The 18166-nt window shown below is 32.4% G+C and overlaps 3 protein-coding genes across 4 annotated transcripts; 1 reads left to right on the top strand and 2 right to left on the bottom strand.

The window, feature by feature from the left end:
• Positions 1–3252: 3252 nt before the first annotated feature.
• Positions 3253–6479, bottom strand: LOC114188159 (transmembrane protein C9orf5 protein). Its single transcript, XM_028076710.2, has 2 exons — positions 4468–6479; positions 3253–3715 (listed from the first exon to the last, which is right to left on the bottom strand). Exons 1-2 carry the CDS (start codon positions 6340–6342, stop codon positions 3605–3607), a joined length of 1986 nt encoding a protein of 661 aa, XP_027932511.1. The 5' UTR covers positions 6343–6479; the 3' UTR covers positions 3253–3604.
• A 1076-nt stretch (positions 6480–7555) lies between these two features.
• On the bottom strand, positions 7556–11197 carry LOC114186783 (ABC transporter G family member 26-like). The gene is made up of 9 exons (XM_085674228.1): positions 10742–11197; positions 10029–10326; positions 9593–9764; positions 9306–9489; positions 8907–9185; positions 8539–8823; positions 8187–8471; positions 7994–8101; positions 7556–7829 (listed from the first exon to the last, which is right to left on the bottom strand). The coding sequence occupies exons 1-9, from the start codon at positions 10937–10939 to the stop codon at positions 7560–7562; spliced, it is 2079 nt and encodes a 692-aa protein (XP_085530354.1). The 5' UTR covers positions 10940–11197; the 3' UTR covers positions 7556–7559.
• A 2004-nt stretch (positions 11198–13201) lies between these two features.
• On the top strand, positions 13202–17031 carry LOC114186838 (uncharacterized). 2 transcript variants are annotated; one of them, XM_028074882.2, is made up of 6 exons: positions 13202–13372; positions 14569–14938; positions 15187–15377; positions 15646–15792; positions 16030–16254; positions 16440–17031. In XM_028074882.2, exons 2-6 carry the CDS (start codon positions 14702–14704, stop codon positions 16654–16656), a joined length of 1017 nt encoding a protein of 338 aa, XP_027930683.1. In that variant the 5' UTR covers positions 13202–13372; positions 14569–14701; the 3' UTR covers positions 16657–17031. The 2 variants fall into 2 exon arrangements, with proteins under 2 accessions (XP_027930683.1, XP_027930684.1); XM_028074883.2 differs by having other exon boundaries at positions 13230–13372; positions 14598–14938.
• The last annotated feature ends 1135 nt before the right edge of the window (positions 17032–18166 follow it).

Below are 18166 nucleotides of genomic sequence, written 5' to 3'. Positions count from 1 at the left end.
TGTGAAAAGCGACACCGATTACATAACCAATGTTGTGTAATGTGTGTGTAATAATATATATATATATATATAATCAAATAATAGAAATAAATAATATATAGTAATTAAATATAACAATAAATTATAAAAATAATATATAATAATTAATAATAATATTTCAAATAATAGTAATTATTATAAAAATAATAATAATAATTTAATGTAATTTATGTTTTTATTAAAATTTATTAAATAATATTTTTAAAATTTAATGTTTTTGACTAATCAAAAAATTATTTCATACATTTTTATTATCAAGGGTATTTTACTAATCTTCATATTCTATCTATTACAAGTTTTTTTTAATCTATCACATTACCACTAACTTTCACAAAAATCATCTTCAAATTCACTAATTTTACCCTCTAAATCCAACTAAAAAAACATATTTATTCACTCAAATTTACATAAATTCATCTTCACACTTTCTCACAAATCCATCCTACTAAACAAACACACCCTAAGAATGTGTACCACTAATTTTCACAAAAATCATCTTCAAATTCACTCATTTTACCCTCTAAATCCAACTAAAAAAACATATTTATTCACTCAAATTTACATAAATTCATCTTCACACTTTATCACAAATCCATCTACTAAACAAACACACCTTTAGGATGTGTTCCTTTGAGGAATGGATATGGTGGAGAGTTTGAAAATGAATCTGTGTAAATTTGGGTAAATAAATTTTTGTGCTTTTTTGAGTGAACTTAAAGAGTAAAGTGAGTGAATTTGAAGATAAGTTTTATAAAAATTAGTAAGAAATTTAATTGATGTAATAGATAAAATTAATTGTTAAAATAGATATAAATATTAAGTTACCATAAAACTCTTGTGTAAAAAGAGATTGATTTTTTTAATTGATGTTCTTAAAAAAATTAAAATAATTAATTTGAATTATAAAAAGTATTAAAATTATATGAAATTTTAAAATAAAAAAATTTAAATTTTTATGAATGTAAAAAAATTTAAATTTTTATGAATGTAAAAAAATTTAAATTTTTGTGAATGTAAAAAAATTTAAATTTTTATGAATGTAAAAAAAATTATACAATTAATTTTAAAAAAATTTATACAATTAATTTTTAAAAATATTATACAACTAAATTTTAAATAAAAGTTAAAAAAAAAATACAACACACACACACTTGCACTGACCAGTGTGCATATCCTAGCACTATGGGACTTCATTCCCGCCACATAGCACCACCTCCTTCACCTAAGTTCGCCACCACAACCCACCACCTCCATCCTCTTCCTCCCCACCACACTGAAGCACCTCATATTCTTCCCCTCCCCTCCATGGATGCACTCAACAATCACACACGGTTATGAATTCTTACACTCATGACATATTTTTTTGTATGAAAAACAAGAAAACAGAAGGGTATTTTCAGAAGGGTATTTTCATAATGTCCCTCACATAATACGAGTATCACCGCACTTTTGCAGGAATAAATTAAACCATCCATCTCCAAATTTGCTCTCTCACATTGCTTCAAATCGCACAAAAGAAACGGGGTCACACAACTGAATTCACTATCCCAAATTACTTCACACACTTCCAACCACTCAAAGGAATACTGCGTTAGGGTTTATGACTATATATGCTCACACTTTCTCTTACCTTAATCATGTCTGCTATCATTTGTGTCTTAATTTTGTTTTCACGTCTTTGATTATTAATATATTTTCTTTTATAAACTTGAATAAATTTAATAATGTTTTGAAAATAATAATGCCAATACTTTTAATTTTGAGCAGTCGATAATATAATATGAAAGATGATAATGTGAAAGATGATTATGAAGATGATCGAAAATTCTCTTTGAAAATGTTGAGATACTTATTATAGGACATGGAGATGATAAGAAAAAGTTTAAAATTTGTACCAATGTAAAGAAAAAAATACAGGAAAGATCATGTGGTCTAATGAAAGATTATTAATACCATGGGATGCCTGGGATGGAAACCAAACGTATTAGGTCAAATGGTGAAATGGTTAATTGAATTATCTTAGTATAAATATCGAATACGAGCCTTGCAGAGTGATCAAAGGTGAAGTAATGTCAGACTTCACTGCAAAATTGACTTCACCTCCTTTAGAAAAAGAAGATGAATCAAGGTGGATCCTATATTTGAATAACGGTCCACGACCAATTCAAATTTAGACTTAATGAAAAAATAAAATTGTAATTTCTCAGTTTTATACGAGACTCAAAAGCTATCGTTATAGAATAAAAATTTCATCTTGCTACTCGATTACATAAACAACTCAAATATACCTATCTATATTTTCATAATCAATAAAAAAATCATTTACAATATAAATACAAACTAATTAAAAAATAATTCGTCAATTCCATATGGACTCAAGAAACCATGGAAAAATGAATAAAAAATTCATCTTGAAACTGAATTATACCGACAACTCAAACATCCAACCGAAATTTTCTTTGTGAATAAACAGACGGTTCAATTTCATTAAGAGCATGCGCAATTCATTTTCAGGATTTCTAGAAACAATGGACTGGCTCAGGTCAAATAAACAAAGTTGACGGCTCAGACTCTTCTAATCTAACGGGTCAAATTTTCTGTTGAAAATTAAGAAAAAAAAATAGCACGTAGGGAATCATAGTTACCTGGCTTGATGACGGTGCAACGACGAAGAATACGACAATAAAGATTGCGCTAAGAACCAAGTGAGATCGCGATTATGTCGAGAGAAGATGACAAGAAATGTTAGATTAGGGTTCTTCATCTTCTGAACACTTTACCAAAGCATGAAAAATAAAATAAGTAATAAATATGTTACACGGGCCTGGATAAAAAGCCCATGTCTTCTTTTTTATTACGGTTTTTTTTTTTGTATTTCACTTTTTTCCCCTATGTTTTCTATATATTCTATTTTAAAAGGCATCGCATAAATAATATAGAATTCGTGTGCTTTCATTTGTTTAAGAACATATTCATCAAACGCTACTCATATTACTCAGTAGAATTCTATAATTTATTAATTATTATTTTACCATAATATTCTTAATTATTTTAATATAACAAAGTCTTGTGAATTCTTCTCCTATGGAGATTAGATAATTGAAAATTTCAGTTTAAAAATTAAAACCCTGTTACTACTATTCTTCTCGTGTAACAGATACACATAATGATGCTAGTGAATGAAACTCGTCTTCATGATTAAATCCACTGATATTTCTGAAAAGCCAGCATGAGTTTCATTTCTTTCGGTACAAAGAATAAGAAAAAATGTTTCAGGAATAAAATACAGATACAGATACAAATACAAATTGTGTACAATTTTTACAAACACTGCCACCAAGTGAAAATATTTGATGACCCCTGGAACTAATAAAATGATCCTATTTTTTTCAATTATAATAACCTAATGATACAGATAAAAATGAGATTGTGTAGGGTGACTATGAGCAACTCAAAAATCTAAATGCAAACTCCATCAACAATGGCAAAGAAGATCATGCAGCTACACCAAACTTCATCTGCAAATAAATAATTTTATGGACAATAGGTAGAAGAAGAAGCTTAGCTAGCTGGCTTTCTGCTTGGGATTGTCCTTAGGTTCTTGCAACACAAATTCAGCATACAAATCTTTCACTGCAATCATAACTGTAGTAATTAATGGCCCCATGATAGCTCCCTGCAGAACCAGATAAACCACCCTTTCGTCAATGTAATGATTTGATGTGATACCGTAAGAGAAATTTATCTAACCAAAGTACCTTATAGACTGAACCAAACATGATAAGAAATGAAACAAACATTGAAAGTAAAGACTCAGCAGGAAAATTCAAGTCTGATGATGCCAAGGATCAAGATTCCTTACAGTTGGGTATTGACCATTTGAAACTGTTGAATGAATATTGGAAGATTCATATTTTATCTTTGTAAATCAAACTTAAAATGCTGATATAAGATTTGAACAATCTAATTTTCATCTAATGGCACGAATTCTTCTCTGGATTCTGACCCCTAACAAAGAAAGATAATACTTGAAAGAGAAAAACATAACCCAGAAGAATCAAGAAGCTTTATACCAATTGTTGTTCATTGAACAGTTCAATAGATGGATGTGCATTGGCACGTTATTTTCAAGAGTGGCAAATATAAGTTTAGTTTGGAGAAGATCAAATCAACTTAATAGCCACATTTTGAAGCTTAAAACTAGAATTTGAATCAAGTTATGCAGGTAAACCAGTTTTCTATTCTAAACCAACAATGTCCAAAAGAAACAAGTTAACATAAAAACTAAAACTAAAGAGCAATTTTGTTATATGCAGAAACAAGCATGGAAGAATTGAAATTCAGCTAAACATGAAGCATCACCAGTGAGAGACTGATGCTTCAATAATCATCAGAAGACTAAATCAAGGAGGGTAAAAAAATAATTACCTCCAGAGCAGATGGAAACAATGTCATTCCACCAATTATGCTTAGCCCAGTGAGGTATGCACTATTCCCAGGCACGTCTAATAGAATCTCTGATGCTCCATAGTCCATGAGAAAAAGGTGAATAACAGACAACACAATGGCCATTATGTATCTGCCTTCCAACACCAATTGCAAGGCTGCTGGAATTGTTGCAAGCCAAGATGGAAATATTGGAAGGAGAGGACTTATGAATGCAAGCACGGTGGACATGTACAAGAAATGTATTTTGTTCAACCTAAACAAAAGCCAAGTAAGACACCCTTGAAAAAATGCAATCTCAGCAGTGGACAAAAGCACTCCTGAAATAGCTTTATCCAAAACCTCAACACATCTGACCCTAGCAGCATTTGAAATGGGAAGCATGTACATCACTTGTTCTGTCACTCCACCACTCTCTGATGTGATGAGGTAATACAAAACCCAAATGAACACCATTGACTGAGACACAAAATTGATAACCTCAGCAGCTCCAGAGATTATAGAATTGGCTATGGAAAACATAAACTTTGAACTGCTGCCAAGCACGGTTCTACTACTAGCGAAAATTTGCCGAGACACATCAATTCCTTTGAAGGCAAACCCTTTTGCCTTTTCAACCAAATCCTCACGGGTGATCACAAGCTCCCGAAAAATTGAATCAACCTCTGCATAAATATGGCCCCATTCGCGGTTCCTAACCCTGGTTTTCAAGCTCAGGAACTTCTCAGCGTACGGTGAGGGAGTCATAAGGGCTTTGGATGGCACTGAGGAGTTTCCCTGATTAGATATCACAAAATGCTTAATGCCAGAGACAAATTCAGTCATGTTGTACTGCACGGCCAACCCATCTATCTGATCAGAAACAGTCTCATATACCTTTGTAGTGTAACTATCCACCATCCCAGCAACATCATTCTCATCCATCCACTTCTTCACACCAATCTTCTCAGCATAATTGCTCTCCTCCACATGCAATTTCAATGATATCACTGCGTCTTTCCCTTCAACACCAATCTTGTAAGAGAAGAAAATCACCCCACTCAAAAACCCCACAATCATGCCAACAATGAGTCCAACCGCCACAATAATCTTCAACCTCCTCAGTATCCCTCTGGTGAAAAAGGCACTAATTGCACTACGCCTGAAACTAAGGCTCCTAAAAGAGGACAAAGTGTGCATAGTGGAATCCACATTGTTTGAACTAAACAAAAATCCCAGAATAAGAAGTGACAAAGCCCCAAACCCTCCAAGCTTCTCATAAGCAATGATGAAAATCCCGAAAGACACAAGCAAACGAAGCAGCTTCGAGAACCCACTACGCTTCCTAGAGGGGAGGTTCTGCTGGGGCTTTGGCGTCCTCAAAACGACTCTGAAAGAAGCTTCACGAATCTCAACGAGTGTGCCAACAAAAACCCTGAAAACAGCAACAGGAACAGCTAGAACGGTTTCTGTGAGACCCAATTGGAGTGGTTCGGACCAAAATGCTACGAGGGTCTGCTGAATGCCCCTGAGGGGAATAGAACACAGCACGGCCCATTGCAGAGGTCTCAAATACTCTTCTAGAAGCTTGGAGAACGTGTAGAGAATAAAAATGGCGAATGCGAGACCCGCATGGGCCATGGCTATGTAAAGGGCCAGCCGCACCTGGGCATCGCCGGAAAATGTGTTTTTTCCATCTGGGTCACCGCCGGATGACGGATTGGACGGCGCGTGTGAGGAGGGAGAGGGCGCGTGGGGTGTCTCGGGCGGCGCGTGGGGAGCTGGGGCGGAGGAGGGGTGGCGGGAGGAGGCGGATCGGAACATGTCCTGCCATGCCGGGGAGGTGGAGGAGGGTTCAGAGTATGGAACAAGTTCCATGGATGGATGATGATGTAGCAGAGGTGACAGTGTTTGCCAGTTATGAACTGACAGAAGAGAGAGAAAGCAACTCAAAGAGTTTTGACTAACAGAGAGGTATGATGAATGAGTGGCTTCATGTTTTTTTAGTGTTTTTTTTTTTTGTTTTTGTGTGAGAAAATAGGAAGGTGCGTGGATTTAACGAGAACAAGAAAAAATAGAATGATATAGAAAGAATAATTGTTCATCAAATATCAGAATAAATCCTCTTTTGACTTTTCTGTCATATGTTTCGAATGAAAGAAAATGGAAGAAAACAAAAGATAAAAAAAATTATCGATTTTTGTTATTGTTTGGTATAACTTAAAAAGAGCAAGAAGAAAGAGAAAAAAAAAATCACTCTTTTATAGTTTCGACTTGCGAAGAAAAGCCACTTTTATTATCAAGATATAAATTGGTTTTTTTCTTTGAACACTTAAAATTCTTATTAACAAATTTATGTTATTATATGTTTATATTTTTCCTTCATATTTTTTCTTACTAAATACATCAAAGAATTATTCCACTTTTATTTATTCAATCAAACATACAATAAACCTTTATAACATAAAAGATATCGGTGATAGGTCTATGTTTTTAAATTCATATTAATAACTTTTAATATAAGTTTATCTGAATTTTTTTTTTCGTTATGAAATTTCATAATGAAACTTATAAATGAAATATTATTCGGTGAAAAGGAATTAAATGGACACTTAATTGAAAACTTTATGTACATATATGTTGAACCTTGAAACTAGTACTTTCTTATTTTATGCTAAATATGAGGCGTATCTTCTCGTGTAAATTTACCCTCATTACAATATACTATTTATTATCAATAAAAAGTTTGATTGTATTAGTAAATAGTGAAATATCATTTTTTAATGATTTATTTACTCGAAATTAAATAATAGTATAAAGTGTGTGTATGTATAAAAGAATATATATTTTGTTCATGAATGAGTTTTTTATTCTTTTGTACAACAGCTTGTGCAACACTCACTTGACCATTAGTTGTTTACTGTAACAAACAAGAAATTGAAAGCTCCATTTTATGTTTAGCAAACAAGTTTGAGAGTTTTCTTCTTCTTTTTTTTCCAACTAAACAGCAGTAATTGAGTGACTTTGTATTATTCATTGTTCTCTATGGTGGTAAGTTTGTAACATATATTTCAAGCAATGAATTCCATCATACATTAGTTTTTTCTACCAACAATTCTTACACGAAGACACAAATAAGCCAACAACCGAAAGATTAATGCCATAGCTAGCAGAATCCACACTTCTTTCAATCCACCCTTCAAGTTTACACTGTCAAATGTTGGAGAACTCTGCAGGGTCCTGCACCCTCCCTTGCTTCCACAATCATATAACTGGTCTCCAGAATACTGCACTTTTAGAAGAAGCCTAAAACCATAGTACATGAAGGATAAATACTTCAACCATCTCATGAACTTTGGTATGTGCTGCACAATGGAAATGAATGTGAATGATCGATCACTCAAATAAGGATAAATATCTGACTAAATTAATTGCAGAACTTGAGTCCTAGTTTTGTCTCCTTTTATTAGTATTGTTGCTACTTATTATGGGAAAAACATTCATACCAAAATAAAGTGATTGCATATACCTGGACATAGTAGCCACCTGTGAGAAGGAATAACATTAGTAACAAAGTAGCAGCAGCACCTGCTCTTTTAACACTCATAACTGCAGCTCCAAACATTTCGCCTGCCCCCTGTTGACATAATTGTGGATGGTAATGAATGAATGATTGATGAACCACTAACTCATCCATTGAGTACTTTTAACACACAACTTACTTGACTTGTTATAGCTATTAACAGAATGGTTAATAGTGTCAAAAAGAAGGAAGCAACAGCTCTGTTAAAGCCAGCCATGAAGTACAAGATGAGCATGAAAAAAGTAGGATAGAAAATGGTGGCCACCATGTCACATAGAGTGCTACATGCATAGTATACACTTAATCTGTACATGTCAGCTTTATTTTCTTTTACCAAGTAGTACTCTTCAAATGGAAAGACATAGACTGCTGCAAAAATGCATGAAGATGTCCAGAATATACAGATGTAGAATGCTAAACCAACCTGCAACATAAGTTGTGATTAGAAACTTGATATTGCAACATGAGATAAATAATGGCATGGAAATTACCTGATCTCTGAGTCCAGCTTCAGTATTGATTGAAGATTTCCACCAAAGGAGCCCCAACAAGAGTGCAATCCCAAGTGCTTGAACTATTCTTAGCTTATCAAAGTATTCCTTTCTTCTTGCTTTGTATGTTCTCTTGGAGAGAATCATAAATTGGTCCAACCAACTACATGTCCACTCCATCTTAACCTGAATTGCTAGTTGAAGGCGTTCTGGTGTGCTTGCTACTCTATGGTTCTGTTCTTTTTCTTTTGGCTCAAGTAGAGATTTGTATGTGCGCTGTAAATACTAACAAAGTGAAGAAACAGTAAATAGCAAGCTGATAAGAGATGAAAATGTGTACATAAACATACGTCTGAGGAAAATCCTACTTCAATAACAATTTTTGATGGGTCAGAAGATTCTTCATTTTGAAAGATATCTGGTGGAACACTTATGTCATTCACTTCTCCAGTTGCCAAGTCAAGCAAGAACTCTGCAGGATTCATCGGTATTTGAGGGGTGAATCTCAAAGATGAGAAGTACTCCATTGTTTCCTTAGCTTTTCCATAGTAAACAGGATAGCCTTCTGATATCAGAAGTAGTTTGTCAAACATGTGAAAGATTCTACTCGATGGCTGGTGTATTGTTGTGATTATGGTCCTTCCAGCCTATAAGTAAATCAGATGTGACTCTCGGCATTCGGCATATATATTCATGCATTTAGGTTCTATATCTGCATTTGAACATTTTTGGCATAATGGAACATGATTAAATTTAGTAATACATACCTTGGCAAGTCCTTGAAGAGTGAGAAGGAGTTTGTTTGCTGAGGAGGAATCAAGCCCAGAAGTTGGTTCATCAAGTAGCAATAGTGAAGGATCAACAAGAATTTCAGAGCCTATGCAGGTTCTCTTCCTTTCTCCTCCTGATATGCCTTTCAGATATCCTCCAGCTATTTTTGTGTGGCGACATCTATGGTTATGCAAGAGATTATATAGGGAAAACATTTATGTCTTTCAATTGAAGTAAACTCTCTCTAATTTTGTCATAAGCATATATATGGTGCAAAACACACCTTTCTAGGCCTAGCTCCTTGATGGTGGTATCTACTTTTGCATACTTCTGCTGCTTGCTCATACTGCCTGGTAGCCTCAAAAGTGCAGAGAAGACTAAAGTTTCTTCAACTGTTAACTGTGGGAAAAGCACATCCTCTTGTGTCACAAACCCAATCCTAGCAGGTAGGGGAAAAAGAAAATAACAAATATTAGCACACATTCATCTTCTATGAAAGTATCAAGAACATGAAGTAACACATTCAGGGAGTTCATGCATTCACAAATCAGATAATTGGAACCATTAAATGAAGATCAGATTACTCATATTTTATCTCAATTAGTTCAACTTAAGATATGTATCTTAACTGTGAACTTAATGATCTTAATCTAATGCTTCCAATTGATGTGTGAATGTAGGGATTCCATTTCTGAAGTAACATATATGATTATGATAACCACTTAACCTCCTCTTGAGAGCTGGATTGAAACGAACATCATTGTAAGTTACTTTTCCCTTTACATTCTCAACTAATCTTCCTCCTATAACTCTCAACAAGGTTGTCTTCCCACTACCAGAAGGACCCATCAATGCAAGAATTTCACCAGGGCCTATGCTTCCTGTGATGCCCTTCAAAATTTTCTTGTATCTATCTTCTTCCACAGTGAGGTGTTTGGTTACCTTTGACACCATTGACTTCACAACGTTACCTGAGCCTGCTTGGCTATTTCTCACCTTATACTCCACATCTTCAAACTGCACATGAGAAAGGAAGAGTAAATAATTTCAATGAGTTTGACTAGTGCAGTTATGGCTTACCAACACAAGCAATGATACTTGTTACTTGATTCTAATACTGGTTCGTCCATTTGCAACAAAAGACAAAAACAAACACAAAACAAAAGAAGAGGAATGCAGGTAGCACATTCTCCTAAATACACTTTTTAACACATCAGTTGGGGGTTTAATCTCTAAACAGTCAACACACTACTCTAGAAAATAAACCAGAGATTAATTTCTATGCACTGTCATTCAATGAAAAACAGTGCCAAGTATTGGCTTTAAGGTAACTACTATAACAATCAACAAACTTAAAGGCATACACTATTCACTTTTCAAAAAATTACTGTGTCATTTTGTCCTACAACTTAAAGGCATTGTTTCCTAGTACCTTGAGAAATATGGGGAGGGGGCGATTTTGATCAAAATTGGAATCTTCAGTGTCTATATCAATCTCTGAGTACTTATTCTGCAGATATGTCTGAGACATGAACTCTCTGTGGTGACAACATTCATTGTTAATAATGGAATCAACTATTGGGGGTGACATGGGCATGTCCACAATCTCATCCTCTCTCCCAATTTCCATGATCAATGAAGTCTAGGAACTGAGTTTTGATGTGTTGAGTCAACTGCATCGAACCAACAATCATGGGTATATATAAAGGGAAAATTTTGGTTTGTGTGACACAAACTTTTCATGACAAGTTGTTGGTGTGTTCTATGTAGTCCTAGTATACATGCCCTTTAACCAATATCAAAAGTTTTCGGTGTGTTTTCAACCATTATGATATGCATAATAAGAAAATGAAGAACGTTTGGTTTGAGGAGATTCTGAACATTTAAAATACCCATTTCCTTCAATTTTTCAGCATTCCATTAATTAGGTGCACTCACAGGTTTGCTTTTCATAAAACCATTGTTTCACAAAGAAATGAGGACAAAAGAATGTGAATGCAATCGTTGAGCCTTTGACGGAAATGTTATCTTCAAGAATCTTTCTCTTAGGCAACGTTAAATAAAGTGAATTTTACGTTAAAAAAATAAAAGGTGTTCTGTTGTCTAGTTTGAATATATATTTTTTCTCTTATTCAACCTCTTAATTGGAAACATAATAAAATTACAAAGAAAAATCAAAGTTATTGATCTCTTATATATCATATCATTTTATTCATTCTTAAGTATCATGAGTATACTTCCTTTAAGAGAAACATAATAGTTTAATAAAAAGGTTCATTTTATTGTTTCAAAACTATAATTCGTACAAATACTATTCATTAAAACCACATTAAAATCAAATGATGTGTTGTTGTAAAAGCTTTTTCTCATATTGTTCCATGAACAGAACAACAATATTTACACAATCATAAAAAAAATATCTTTATCATTATAAATTTTTTTCAGCACTTATTTCTTGTTTATTTCTCATTTTTTTCATGGATTTTATTTTTTCTCAACTCCTTTTTTTTATCTCTTTTTTTAGCTTTCTATTTTTCATTTTTCGTATTACATGTCTTTTCCGATACATATCTTGGTTCTTTCTTTCCTTTCCTTTTTTATTTATCTTATTGAGATATTGAGATTCTCTTTTTAATTTTATAACCATTTGTAAAACAAAAATATCAATAAACTTGTGATATGCATAGTTGAGGAGCAACTCTAACACGAATTCTTGCCACAAATCCAAAACATTTAGAAAAATAAAAATGAAAGAAAAAAACTTATTGAATATTAAGAGTCGAAGATAATACTAACTAATGAGAAAATAGCTGAGGTAGGAATTGCTTTATTATTCAAGTTTGAGAAAAAAATATTGATATCATACTCTAGAAATATAAAAATGTTAGTGATATTAAATCATAAGGTTGATCATTACATATTACCCTTGTAAGATGAAATCTAATACACTTATCATTGCATTGTGAGTAAAAAAAATAAGTAAGTTGTCAATTTTACTTTTAAGATGAAATCTAATACACTTACCATTGCATTGCAAGTAAAAAAAGAAGTAAGTTGTCAATTTTTTGTCTAAATTAGTATATCTTGCATTACAAAGCACATTCCAGACAACATTATACAAAATTTTCTAATTTCACATAAACTTTTATTGAGTAGTCTTTAACATTACCTTTAATTCTTATTAAATGCACCATTATTTCTTATAATAAGATAAAAACATAACAAATTATAAATAAAATTGATTCCTTAATATCATCTAATTGAAGAATTATTTATTAAGAAAAATGTCTATAAAAGTTATTTAATGAAGATATATTTAAGAAAATTTCTCAACCTCTTATATGTTTGAACATATATTTTTCTCAACCTCTACCGATATTATTTATAATATGATAATTAATCCTTTTGATGAGTTATTTTAAAACATGACAATAATAAATATAAACTATCTACAAATATTACAAATTCATGAAATTAATAGTCATATTACAAGATCAAGAAAGAATCAATTGACATTCAATGAACTAATTGATTAATTCAATCAAAATATATACACTTATTATGCACACTTTAACTACTATAATCTAGTAGAATAATATATTTTGATGAATAAAATAAAAAGTTGTTTATTTTACAAAAAGAAAATAATCGATGTCTAATTTTACTTGATGAGTATTTTAAAATTTGATTAATAGTTAAAAAAATAAATATTGTATTATAATGCATTTTATTCACCATAAATTTTAAATATAACTTGTATCTTCAAACTACTCATTTCATTGGAGTTATATAAACTAATAACTTAATTTGTATAGTGTGAATACTAAAATTCATCTTTTTGTTTTATAATAAAATAAAACCTTTGATCTATCAGATATGGCACGAGAGATACGACGACGTTTGGTGTCTGATAAACAGAGTGAAGACTCTCCAAGGAGACACTCAGACACCATTCTTACAAATTCAGAGCTTCAAACTTTAACATCCTCCGGAGTTTTGTCACCTCCGAAATTACCTTCGAGATTGAGAACTTGGGTCAGTTCAAGATATCAGCTTCACCCAGGTACTATCACAATGCTCAATTTTTGCAATTTTCCCTTCTTGGTCAGTATTTGGATGTATGGGAACCAATAAAAATGATTACTTTTTAGTTAGATTTTTCCATTTGTGAATAGTATTCTGGTGTGCGGTGTTCTGTCTGTGTATAACTATTGCAGCTTAATGGAATAGTGACTGGGAATAGCAGATCATTCAGCAGTGATCAAATCTTCATGTCGTTTTTCATTCTTTGTTTTAATTCTTTTTATTCTAGTTTGCTGAACAATTCACTGTTATCTTTTGATGAATTAATTTATTTATTTACAAGAGTCATCATATTATTATCTTATAAGTTGATGTTTGTCAGTTAATTATAATTCTTGACAATTGGCATTCATGTGCCTTTTGGTGGATTTGCATTTCTGATACAATTAAGGAATATGGGGTTGCAATGGTACGTTCTGTCTGTGAATTGTGAACCAAACTAGGCATGGTAAGCTGCTGAAGCATATTTTGTGTGCTATCCAACTTAACCTGATTATGTATAGTGTGAAAAAGTGAGGCTTCTTGGTATGATAATTCTTAAAATTGTGTGCTAATACGATTGATGTTCTGCCTGTGAATTGTGAACTAAACTAGGCATGGTAAGCTGCATAAGCATATTTTGTGTGCTATCCAACTTAACCTGATTATGTATAGTGTGAAAAAGTGAGGCTTCTTGGTATGATAATTCTTAAAATGGTGTGCTAATACGATTGATGTTCGAAGAGTGCTGTTTTGTAGAACAATCCCCCACCACTACATGCTCTTGTTTTGGTTGTGTGGACTTTGGAGCGTTATATTTTCAGTTGTTATTATTTCGTGTACCATTGTCATATTTGTAGCTGTGTTTGTGTCTTTGTATTTTCTCTTTTTGGTACTGGGGATTTATGATGTTTTAAATGAAAAATGTTTGTATTGTATCTATGATGGTTGATGTTAGTGTGGGTGTCTTTGCTTGCTTTTCTTCTCATTGTGATTCTTGTGTTCAGTGTTACTGTGTTAATACTTAAAAAAAGAATATATGTTCTGCTTGTAGCTCTTCCTGTATCCATCTGAAGAAGATATGCATAAGTTAATAGAAATCTTGGTGTAGAGGATTTCGTAGTTGTGTAAAAGTTAAATGGTTGCCAAGCCAACCATATATGTAGTAGACCTAAACACAGACTATGCTCTTTGTAGGAAAAGCTAACTAGCTAAGCTCTTTGTAGGAAAAGCTAGCTAGCTAAGCTCTTTGTAGGACCCAACTGAAAATGAAGACAATGAAGAGATAATTGGTGATTACTTTATAGTTGAAAGCACATTAAATGCTCTTATGATGGACACCCAGACACATGGAACAGAGAGTACCAAGGGTGATGTTTTTATCAATCAGGCGAACAAAGATGAATCCAACTCTAGGATGGAAGGTTTTATCAAGGATGAATTCAACTGTGTATTAAATGCACAGGAACTGTCTGAAGGACAAGTTGATGATGGAGGAGGTTCGATAGAAAATAAAGAGAATCCTGCTCATATTGAGTGTGGAAATTTGACAGTCTTGAAGCAAAAAGTATGTTTCCTAAACTATCTCATGATAAGCTGATGTCTAACTGAGAAAATATGATTTTTGTACTTTTTCTTATTTCCTTATCTACTATGTCCAACTATAAAGGCGTGTATAACAAAGAGGTATTATTGAAATTAAAGTGTATAAAAGGTCTTACAAAATTGAAGTATATGGCTTATATGTTTCTTTTCTTTAGGCTTGATGCTGGACTAGATGAGACTTGAACTGAAACTGATAAATTTCAAATTCAGGAGAAAGAACTCTTTGATGAAGTAACTGTAAAGACTTCAGTACTAGAGCATCTTGAACGAGAATTGGAACTGATGAAGGAAGCAGCTGAAATGATATTTAATAACCAACATTCTGTTGACTTCTACATTGACCAGTTGAATGAACAAGTACAAGCTAAAAGGGATCACCTTTTGACTTTGGAATCTGAGTGGTAGGTCAAACTGTTGATATGTTTTTTTCTAAAATTACTTATTTCAGTATGCCATCTCTTATTAGGTTTTCTTTAATTCTGGGTCAGCAGCATAGGCACAGCATAGAGTAGTTCAATGCTCAATTTGACCTGTATAAAGGGGAAGGGGTGTATTACTTTGATAAGACAAAAATGATAATTCTTGAGCACAGAATAATTTTCTTCAGGTTCTCAAGAGAGTGAAGGCAGTGGAATGATTTTTAACTTCTTTGTTTTCGATGTGTCTCAGGGACGCTGCAAGAAAACACCCGGAGGAGAGAAAGAGAAGTCTTGAGGAGTCTCTGTATTCAAACAATCCAGATGCACTAGAAATGCTTCAGAAGATAAGAGAAGTGCAGCAGGAAGAGCAGTTCATTTCATCTGAAATTGTGAAGAGGTACATATGAAGTTTATTGTGCATTGATTTTTCCTTTTGAAATAAATTTCTTAATAAAAGTAAGCAAAGACAGATTGAAAATGCAAGATATCTTAAATGAAACTTCCATATCTTTTCCCATTACTGATAGATATAGAAACTTCTTGTAAGTTATATTTCTTCTAGTTTCTTATGCATAAAGTCCTAAGAAAATGCATATACCTTCTGAGATGTTCTCTCCTCTCCCTCATTCTCTAGGGAGGAGGAAAATTTGAAACTTTCTGCAGATATTGAGAAGCAGCAGAAAGCAGCATCCAGGAAATCCTATACTGACAGGATAAAGGAGATTACAAAAAATACCCGGAAACAAGACACGGATATTGAGCGTATCTTGAAAGATACTCGGGAGATTCAACTGGAGAGTAATTCTATCCGAGAACGCTTGCATCGAACATATGCTGTTGCAGATGAAATTGTCTTTAGGTATGGAAGTTCTATTGCCACACAAATACTACTAATCATTATGCACAGGCAAGAAAAAATAAATGAAATTGAAATATACAAGGCAATCAGAAGAGTGAGATGAAGAGAAAGTATACTACTAGTTATTTTGCTTTTAAACCCAAGGTAAGTAATGTGCAATTTTGTTCTATTTTATATCCTTTCAGGGAAGCAAAGAAGGATCCAACAGGGCTGCAGGTTTATAGGCTCCTGGTTAGCATCCACAAACGTTTTGAACAAATATCTGAGAAAATTCTGGCAACTGATAGAGTTAAAAGAGAAGTGGCTGAGTATGAAATGAAACTGGCAAATGCGGCTTCCAAGAGCTTGGATTTGAGTGAACTAAAAACTAGTCTTGATACCATTATCAGGGAAAAGAAATAGTTTGAATAACATTTGCAGTTAAGTGAAGCTGTTCCAGAAGCACTTCTGAAACTGGCTGCCCCAAGCTTTTCTTGAGATTGGTATTAGAGAAAATGAATACCTTGAAGAATAGTTACCGGGTAAGGGACATTACAAGTCACTGGGAACAGCCATTTCTAATTGTCAATTACCATTTTTTTTCATGTTTTGTATTGCAAAGTTTTGCATAGGAATGCATTTTTGGTTTGAATGCTTGAGGGCATTATTCATACTTGTTTTGTCCATTGTATGATACTACTTGTACTCAAATTTTTATTCTTTTCGTCATGCATTGAAGAATGAAGATTTGTTAGTTTGCTTTGAATAATGAAAGTTCAACTTTGATGATTGTTATTAGCTTATAAGCTATACAGGCATCTTACACAATACCTATCTTGTCACATTGAGTAAGATTGTTAAGAATATAATGATAATATTATTAAGTAGATCATATTAATTTAGGAACTAAAGTGATTGAGATAATGCATTTTCATCGATTTCCTTGTTTTCAACTAAATTTCAGACTAAATGAACTTAAACATAATTTCAGAATCCATTTAATAATCTTCAACTAAATGATAGGTCCTTGAGTTGAAAACTGATATCGATTTTTAATCAAGTCGGAGTTGATCTATCACTGTTCAACTTAAATTATCTATCACCCTTCTTGATAAATATACACATGACAAAGTATTTTTATTTTCGTATGTCAAATAAATAACTGACAAATAATTATAAATTATAAAGAATCGTGTTGTTCACAGAATCAATCTGAAAAATAAAACATTGAATTTTTTTTCCCTGTCATTCGTTAATTAAAGTATATCTATCGAAATATATCAAACTAACATCTATCAAATTAAAGTTTTTTTTAGTTTGGTTCCTGTTGTAGTTTTTCTATGCATATAAAAAACTCACCCTAAAAAAACAATTTTAGTCAGAATTGACTAAAGTAACAGTGATTTATGTTCAAAGTAATTAATAAGTTAAAAGTAAAAGCTTAGCGTGAATATTTTGACCTAACGTGATACCTGCTACTACCAGAATATCTTTTTATCTTTAACATAACAAGCTATTACAAGTTACTTAAAACACTAAATTAATATAAAAGAGAAAATTATTTTTTTCAAAGTGAAATAATGTGAAAGTTACGTCTATAACGATATATAAAAAGAATTCCCTTTTTTATCCACATCTCATAATACCAATTATATTCTTTACAATATATTTATTTATTAAATTTTTTAAATTAATGATTATTTTTAACTATTTTCTATAAAACTATTTATCTTTTTTATTTATTTATCAATAATTAATTTTTCTATTCATTTTACTTTATTTTTAACATTTCACTTCATTTTTAATAAATATAAATTTATTTTATATATTAACTTAATAGCATTACATATTATTTTGAATATACTAAGATATTATCATTCATATTTAAAAAATTGCATATATAGATACGTGATAGCGCACGTGTGTACACTAG

The sequence above is a fragment of the Vigna unguiculata genome, chromosome 6 (assembly GCF_037176805.1).
Source record: "Vigna unguiculata cultivar grain cowpea cultivar isolate G323 ecotype 2 chromosome 6, ASM3717680v1, whole genome shotgun sequence".
Classification (NCBI taxonomy): Eukaryota; Viridiplantae; Streptophyta; class Magnoliopsida; order Fabales; family Fabaceae; genus Vigna; species Vigna unguiculata.
Note: the sequence above shows the minus strand (reverse complement) of the source record. Positions and strands in the feature narration are given on the sequence as shown.